The sequence below is a fragment of the Trematomus bernacchii genome, unplaced genomic scaffold (genome assembly GCF_902827165.1).
Source record: "Trematomus bernacchii unplaced genomic scaffold, fTreBer1.1, whole genome shotgun sequence".
In the NCBI taxonomy this organism is placed as follows: domain Eukaryota; kingdom Metazoa; phylum Chordata; class Actinopteri; order Perciformes; family Nototheniidae; genus Trematomus; species Trematomus bernacchii.
The window spans coordinates 12,213,948-12,222,282 of NW_022987593.1; the positions used below are offsets into that span (position 1 = coordinate 12,213,948).

The following is an 8,335-nucleotide window of genomic DNA, read 5'->3' on the forward strand; positions in this document are numbered from 1 at the left end:
TTGACACCCTCTGCCTTTCATGCTAATTCTATTATTGTAGGAAGTTTATGTGATTCCGTATCACTAGAAATCGGTAATGTCTAATAACCCTTTGGGGCTGAAAGGAGGAGGAGGAGGAGGAGGATGAAGAAAAAAAAACTGCCTCCAGAGCCATGGCAGCCAGTGGGAAAATAATTACTTTCATATCAAAACTCAGCAGGAGGCGCAGGGTCCTTATAGCCCGCAGCCACTAACCTCATTCCAGCTCGGCCTTTCAAATGAATAAATTTGTTAAAGCAATAAATACAAACAGCCAGACGGACTTGAGCCTCCTATACAGAGAAAAAGGAGGGTTTATCTGCTGTAACACGACAAAACTCCAAGGTTCTGCCACACAGCAACCCCCACCCCCTTTTCAATATGCTCCTAGAAAAACAGTGATTCAATTTAAACAATAACTTTATTTATCAAAAGTGTTTACATATAAATATCTCGTTTTTTTTACAATATCTGAGGATTTTCGTTGTGTGTGAGATGTTTATTGTCGCCTAGATTTTAATAGGTCACTAAAAAAAGAGAAAGAACCTGCTTCTAAAGGCCTACAAATATGAAGACAGCCACTAGCTTCTTAAAAGGGGCGCCATCTGGATTGATCACACGTTATGATTAAAAAATAGATGAGAATTAGGTCTCCTGATTCCTGATATGTTTTTTTCCGAGTGTCTCAGCAGAGCTTTGGGAATGTTTGAATAGTCTGAGCGGTTGTTCCTGGTCCTTTGTTTATGTTTGCGCTCCTTGCAAAGTGTTAGTCCATATCGACATCCTCTCCATCTGTTCCGGGTGTTTCTTGACAGTCTGTGTTTGCCTTGAGACGTTCAGAGAGGGCTGGGGACGCCTCGCTCGCACCCTTCTCTTCGGCACGCAGCTCGGCAGCTTGGCAGCCATTTGTCAAACTCTTCTCCTCGATACTGTCTCTGCACGGAGAGGAGCTGAGCCGTGCCTGAACCTCAATGTTAGGAGAAACAGGGAATCTCGCATTGCTGCTGAGAACCTTCAAACTCCTCTCCTCCTTAATGTCTCTGCCCTGAACCTCAATGTTAGGAGAAACAGGGAATCTTGCATTGCTGCTGAGAAATGTCAAACTCCTCTCCTCCTTAATGTCTCTGCTCTGAGCCTCACTCTTAGCCGGAGGAGAAACAGGAAGTCTTGCATTGCTGCAGTCACCTCTGTCTCCAGCCGCTCTATTGCTAATGTGATTGTTGTGCTCCGTATGATCCGAGTTCAGAGGCTTAGAGACAAAGCTGGAGAGGTCAGGGCTTCCTTCACTCGGCACAAACATCTGTCCCAGACACGGCGAGGCCTTCAGGGCTGCTTGGGGCACCAGAAAACCCAAGGGCTGATGGGTAATTGGGTAAAGCAAGAAGTGGCCTTTCCCTATGAGAGTCCTCTGGCTGGGCAGCGAGGGGAAGTCCAGCTGAGGTTTCCGTCGAGGCGTGACGTCGGAAAGGAGGCTCTCCACGCTGAAAGGGTTTCGTTTCTGCAGGGCGGAGGACCTGGGACCTCCGGGGCTGGAGCTGAGCGTGAAGCTGCCCGGAGAAACCTGCTCCGGTTCCCCTGCGGTTCTTTGGTTTTGGTGGTTCTGTAGTGGGCTGAAGTCATGTCGTGTTTGGTCACAGCTGGATTCAGTTTGGTGTCCTCGGTCTGCAGATTTGGAGGCGGGCAGGTCGAGGTGAATACTCCCACTGACGCTCGGACACTGCTGCTCGCTGTCGGTGAACTGGGAGACCCCGCTGTCGCTCTCCGAGCCCCCCGGCGTGTGGAAGCTGTCCCCGGACAGGAGTTTGTTCTGCGACTTCAGCAGCTTCCTCTCCTGCTTCCTCTTCTTCTTCTCGGCTCGCTCTCGGTCCCGGCGCTGGATCTCCTCGGGGTCCATGGGCTCGCCGCTGCAGGTGGTGGGGTGGGAGTTGTGAGCAGGCCGACCCGGACCCTTCTTTGTGTTCTCCTTCTTTCTCCATTTAGCTCGGCGGTTTTGGAACCAAACCTGTGCACACAAACACACACATATGAATAAACACAAAGGTGGAAACTCGGCACATGAGAGGATTTTTGTTTGGAAGTAGTTCCTAAGGTCAATCAACATCTGTCAAACACTAAGGTTTGTAAATTGGTTCAGTTAGTTCTGAAATGAGTTGATGGAGGGATTAGTCCTGGTTTAGACCTAAATGCTTGTTTTAGCTTCTCTGATTAGATTTCTTTCCACTTTTTTCTCAATTTGGTTTTGCACGTTGGTTTTGGACCCAAACCCATGCACACAAACACACACACATGAAATAAACATTGGTGGAAATTTGGCACATGGTATGATATTGGTTTGGAAGTAGTTCCTTATGTCATCATCTGACAAACACTACGGTCATGGTTGAGAATATTCAGATTTGCTTTAGCCATTTGGTTCCATTTAGCACATCGGTTTTTGAACCCAACTGACACACACACACACACACACACACACACACACACACACACACACACACACACACACACACACACACACACACACACACACACACACACACACACACACACACACACACACACACACACACACACACACACCACACACACACACACACACACACACACCCACACACACACAAAAAACACACGAAGGTGGATATTTCGCACACAAGAAACACTGAAACGTTGACTTCAATTAAATGTATTGCACATAATTGTATAAGGTTAGTTGAAAGCAATAATATTAACTTGAACCTTATAGTTTGTATTCAAACTTTATAGTATTGCTTTCAACCAATCTAAAAACATTTATGTCATAAATTGGTTCAGAATATTCATATTTGTTTTAGTAGTTCTGTTGGAACAAGTTCTGAAATTAGTTGATTAATGGATCAATCCAGATAATTAAGTGTCAAGAACTTCCGTAATCAATTAATTATTAAGTCACTTACTTAGGAAGGTCCCTTTAGCTTTCCTGATTAGATTTATTTTCAGCTAATTTTCCAATGTTTATAAGTAAGTCAAATATATTTCTGCTTTGGAGAGTTGGTTGGAGAAGAAAAGGCTAATTGAAGACATTACCTTGATCTCTGGGGAATTTTACAGACTAAATAATCATAAAAGCAATGGTTGAGTTAATTGCCAATTAACATAATTGATTCATTGGGACAATGATTAAACATGTGTTATTAAGCAGGGCACTGATTTAGTTTAGGCTAGTTAACAGCTCTACGATGAAATTAAGTCCAATATCCCTGCAATAAACACTTCCCATATAAAGGCACTTTAATGTTCATTTTTGGAAATTATTTGATTAAAATTGGTGGTCATTTTTGAGGATCTTGAGTATTTGCGTTAATGTTTTTTGGATAAAAGTGTTCCTTATATTTTATATCCTTCAAGAGAATAAATCAGTGAAGTAGGCCTCACAGAAAATGTCCCTTCTGGTGTGACAACAACAGACCTCACACCTGCCATGCTGGAGTGATAAATCAGTGTCAGAGTGGTTATCAGATGCTAAGCACAAAAGCATATTGCCTCCAAATCCAAAACATATTCCACAAAGCCCTGAAACCAAGTGAAATCAGTGTCCATTCTGCATGTGTTTCTTGGTTTACTGCAGCTCTAAAGCGTACATTAGGTTAATAGGTCACAGCGGAGGACCAGCAGATGCACAGATGTGCCGCCGTTAATTACCAGTGAGGCTGTAATGGGAAACCCTGCCAATTACATTTAATTGTACCGTAGCTAAATCAGCCGTCTCTGTATGTTCGCCAGTGCGGGAAAGTAACTAAGTACATTTACTCAAGCATTGTACTTAAGTACACATTTGAGGTACACTGAAAAAAACTGAACCGTTGACTTTAATTAAATGTGTAATTTCAACAGATTTCACATAACTGTATTAGGTTGGTTAAAAGCAATAATATTAAGTTGAAAATGTTTGTATTGCTTTCAACTAACCTTATACAGTTATGTGTAATTTGTTGACATAATACACTTATTTAAAAGTCAACGTTTCAAGTCTTGTACTTTCAAGTTCATTTTATACTTCTATTCTACTACTTTTTTCTCCACCATATTTATTTTAAAGATGTATTTAATTACTTTATTAACTCAGATTTTAACACAGGAAAAGCTTTTCTAATTATGATTATTTGGTTAGATTAAACCATCACCCATTATATCCAAGTAACTAAAACCATGAGTTAGTTAATTAATTGGAAGCAAAATATTTCTTATTTTCTTAAATGTCAAGATTTGGTGCTCTAGCTTTGAAAAAAAAAAAAGATATTAAAATATTTTAAGCAATGAGTACTTTTACTCCCAATACTTTGAGTACAATTTCCTATTCGAACTTAAATACTTTTACTTAAGTACCATTCTCGATGCAGTAGGCTACTTTACTTGACATTTAGGGTTGTTTTTTTGTTGGTATTAGTAGGCTACTTTTACTCAAGAATCTGAATGCTTTTTCCACCACTGATGTTCCAGCACCTCCGCTCATTGGGCTTTACAACCCCCGGCTCTCCTCCCTCCGCAGCGGGCCAACAGAGGCAGCTTCCCCCGCCTCAGAGGCTCCCTGCCCGGCCTCTGGGTGCGCTCAGGGCCGCGTGTTCGGAGCTGATAACGCCGGGAGTTTAGCATGCAGAATCCGCGATCATTGCATAATAAGGACGGGGACACACCAACATCATGTGTGACAATGGCGCTTCTTATGAATTGTTAATGTTGGTTATATCTTTCCCCCGCAAACCTGGTGATAAAGGAGCGCTAAGCAGCTTGAGGGAACAATAATCTGAGGTTTAGGAGCGAAATCCCCAAACAACACACACACTGCAACCGAGAGCTGCTCTGTACCGCTTTCACAAGAGACAGGCGTGCAAGCGAATATATGTGGATCATTTAGAAATACATGAGAATATGTTAAATTAAGTAGCCTATATATCATATCCCATACATGCTTACCAAATAATAGGCCTACTTGAAAAACCTATGTCTTTCTGATATAATAATATTTTATTTTATTACAATTATTATTATTAAACTAAATAAATGGACATCTAATTCTGAAATGTGAAAGATGGGTATAACTTTTTATTAAAGTATCTGTATTTTCTTGCTCTAAAATAATTGATCAAAGACATATATTCAACTAATATATATTGTTAATGGTAATTATCATTATCATGCTTTTTTGTAATTCATTATTGGTATATTGCAATGCTAATTATTATCATGAGTTATTATGATTATCACCAGCTGTTATTCTTTTTTAAATATTGTTAATATTTCTATCACTACACAATAGCCCAATCGTGCTTTTACTTTCACTGTATTTTGCATTTATTGATAATGAAAAGAAATAAAAATGATAATAATGATAAAAAGAAAATAATGGATTTATCTTAAATTAGCCTAATCTGTTAAATTGAAATACCTAAATGTGCAAAAATAGATTAAAAACAAGGGTAACATTGTAAATAAACTGTTAAATGAATAAATATAGAATATAAGGTAAAAAAACAATACCATGTTCACCCCTTGGGTTGCTCAGTAAATAGCCTTGTTTTTATTAACCCATAAATCAATAGGTTGCCTCCATGCATAATTCAAAAGTGACCCTGTATTGATGCCTTCGTAATTGACAAATAGCTATCTCAGTAGGGGGTAGGCCTTCATTAAACAAACGTCCCTCTGACATTTTATATATGACATGTTATGCATATTTTTAACACGGAAGTTATACTGCAATTTTAACAATAACTCCAAACTATTTTTTTCCTCCATCTTTCAAAAAAAAAAAAAAAAATTCTCTTCAACATATTTGATTAATTTATTATTTACCTGAACCCTAGACTCCACGAGGTCCAGCCTGAGCGCGAGCGCCTCCCGCATGAACACATCCGGGTAATGACTCTCGTTGAAAGCCTTCTCGAGCTCCTCCAGCTGCCACCCCGTGAAATTTGTCCTCGTTCGTCTCCGTTTACAACCTGGACTGTCCTTATCCGGGTCCCCAGAATCTGCAGGGGTCGAGGTGAGTGTGTGTTTGTACAAGTGTGTGTTTATTTATGTGTGTGTGTGGGAGAGAGAGAGAGAGAGAGAGAGAGAGAGAGAGAGAGAGAGAGAGAGAGAGAAGAGAGAGAGAGAGAGAGAGAGAGCATAGAAGCGAGACGAGGACCGAGAGAGAGAGTAGAGAGAGAGAGAGAGAGATGGAGAGAAGAGAGCAGAGGCGGAAGTAGAGAGATGTAAGCCTAGGAAGCTTGAGGGGACTGATCATGGCTTGCATCATTTTGTTGTAAGGCGGTAGACTCTTATAAACATATGTTGAGTGATTCTTTTGACTCTAATAAATCAGTGCTACAAATGCAAGGCCCAAAGCTAAGACACTTTAATTTGTTATATTTAAACACATTTCACATAATTGCAAAATTAAGTTTGACGTATTAAAGAATCTGCAGCCAATTAGAATTTTACGAGTTGAATTATAAATCGTTGCCTTTATTGTAACCCCCAGTGCAGTCAAGTTATTGAACAAATATATTGAGCTTGCACATAAACTTTTTAATTATTAATTTTTAAATCACCAAGCTTCAAAACTTTGAAACAACCTGATTGCCTTTAGAGGCTGACTTTGTAGTTCTTAAAGCTTTCATCGGAGCCTAAACAATGTTTAATTTAGCATTTAAATTCAACAAAACACTGACTTATTTCGCCTTAAAACAGGCCAGTTTCATTTTATATTACATTGCATTGTTTCCACATCTATAACACATGAGATAAAAAAGAGCCAGGCATAGAGCTTGCACATACAAATGAGCTTGGACATAAACTTAAAACAATTAATATTTTCTAAATCACCAAGCTCTAAAACTTTGAAACAACATAATTGTCTACAGACTGACTCCAGTTCAAACAGCTTTGCTCAAAGCCTAACACATGTTTAATTTAGCCTTTACGGTCTGCACAAATCTGACTTATTTCGCCTTTATTTAAAATATCATGAGCGTGCCTTTTATCTAATAGCGTTTTATTTTTCTATCTTTACTTTCTATGTAAATTCCCCCTCTGTGGGAAATATAAAGGAATTCAGATTCTTAAAACAGACCTTTTACATTCACCCACTTTATATTGCCTTGCTTTGTTTCCACATGGGTCTACTTTTACTAATAATACGAGACGGGACAAAAAGAGCCAGGCCTACCTGAGAGTTTGAACTGCCCTCCGTCGGGCGACAGCAGCGGGTTGTTGACCACCGAGGCCGAGCAGGATCCGTTCAGTAATCCGTCTATAGAGAAGGGGTTGGCGGCCGCAGAGTGCAGCTGGTGTCCCCCCGCGAGCTCGTACAGGGAGTGATGGTGGTGGTGGTGATGGGCACCGAGCGAGTACGGGAAGCCCACCAATCCGCCCAAGGAGCCTCCGAACTGGGCGTGAGGATGCTCGAGTACCCGGCTGTCCATGCCGAAGTGAAGACGCGGAGAGGAGGGGAGGCAGTGTGGCTGAACATGCAGTCAGAAGAAAGTGAGGAAGAGGAGGAAGAGGAGGGAAAGAAGGACCGTTTTCCTGCAGCCACGGCACGGTGTGTTCAGGGACCGGGATATAAAGTGTGTGTGCAGAGACCGGGATGTTAGTGTGTGTGCAGACACCGAGATGTTAGTGTGTGTGAGACCGGGATTTTAGTGTGTGTGAGCAGGAGCTGTTTCACGTTTACGGTCCAGCCGAGAGATGTCAACCCTGCTCCTTTCTCTCCAATAAGAAACGCTAATCGCCCCGTGACGTCAGAGGCGCGGTTAATGGAGAGAAGGCAGAGCACGAGGAATAAAGAGGAAAAGAGAGAGAGGTTTTTTTTTTTCTTATTCCCGGATCGATGGCTAATTACACCTGGCGTAGTCCTTTAATTCAGCCCTGTCAAAACAATGAGGCGCGTGGACATTGTCGCGTGATTGATAAGCTCACTCCATTATTTCTCATGGATATCACGTTTATTTAAAGCCTGTTTAAGGAAACATGTTTTTTTGTAACCCTCCTGTCGTGTTAGTTTCTCCCTCCTTACTTTGGTGTTCCCGGTCTGTTTGAACTGCTCTTACTTTAACACAAAAAACATTAGACATCACCACATTTTATTTAACACCCTTTTAAGCTTTAAACAATGTAATAACTGTGAATAGCTGCAGTAAATATACGAAGAATAGACACTGAAAATGTTTTCCAAAATTAACGTTTTGTGGATTTGTGGGTGTTACAAAGTTAACTAAACCACTCAAAATGCATTGAAAGCAGCAATTGTATATTCTACTGTGGATATCATAAGGCGTTGAGGCAATCAAATGTAAAACAC

At 40.9% G+C, this 8,335-nt stretch overlaps 1 protein-coding gene across 1 annotated transcript; it reads right to left on the minus strand.

Moving 5' to 3' along the window:
- Positions 1–307: 307 nt before the first annotated feature.
- LOC117482277 (homeobox protein unc-4 homolog) lies at positions 308–7,479 on the minus strand. Its single transcript, XM_034130340.1, has 3 exons — positions 7,202–7,479; positions 5,845–6,020; positions 308–2,020 (listed from the first exon to the last, which is right to left on the minus strand). The coding sequence occupies exons 1-3, from the start codon at positions 7,455–7,457 to the stop codon at positions 785–787; spliced, it is 1,668 nt and encodes a 555-aa protein (XP_033986231.1). The 5' UTR covers positions 7,458–7,479; the 3' UTR covers positions 308–784.
- Between the last annotated feature and the right edge of the window lie 856 nt (positions 7,480–8,335).

Excerpts from the sequence above, each read along its gene's own strand:
- LOC117482277 (XM_034130340.1), bottom strand. The coding sequence starts at position 7,457 with ATGGACAGCCGGGTACTCGAGCATCCTCACGCCCAGTTCGGAGGCTCC. Across the intron at positions 6,021-7,201 it reads AGGGCAGTTCAAACTCTCAG|ATTCTGGGGACCCGGATAAG; the intron begins GTAGGCCTGGCT and ends CGACCCCTGCAG. Across the intron at positions 2,021-5,844 it reads TCGTGGAGTCTAGGGTTCAG|GTTTGGTTCCAAAACCGCCG; the intron begins GTAAATAATAAA and ends TTGTGTGCACAG.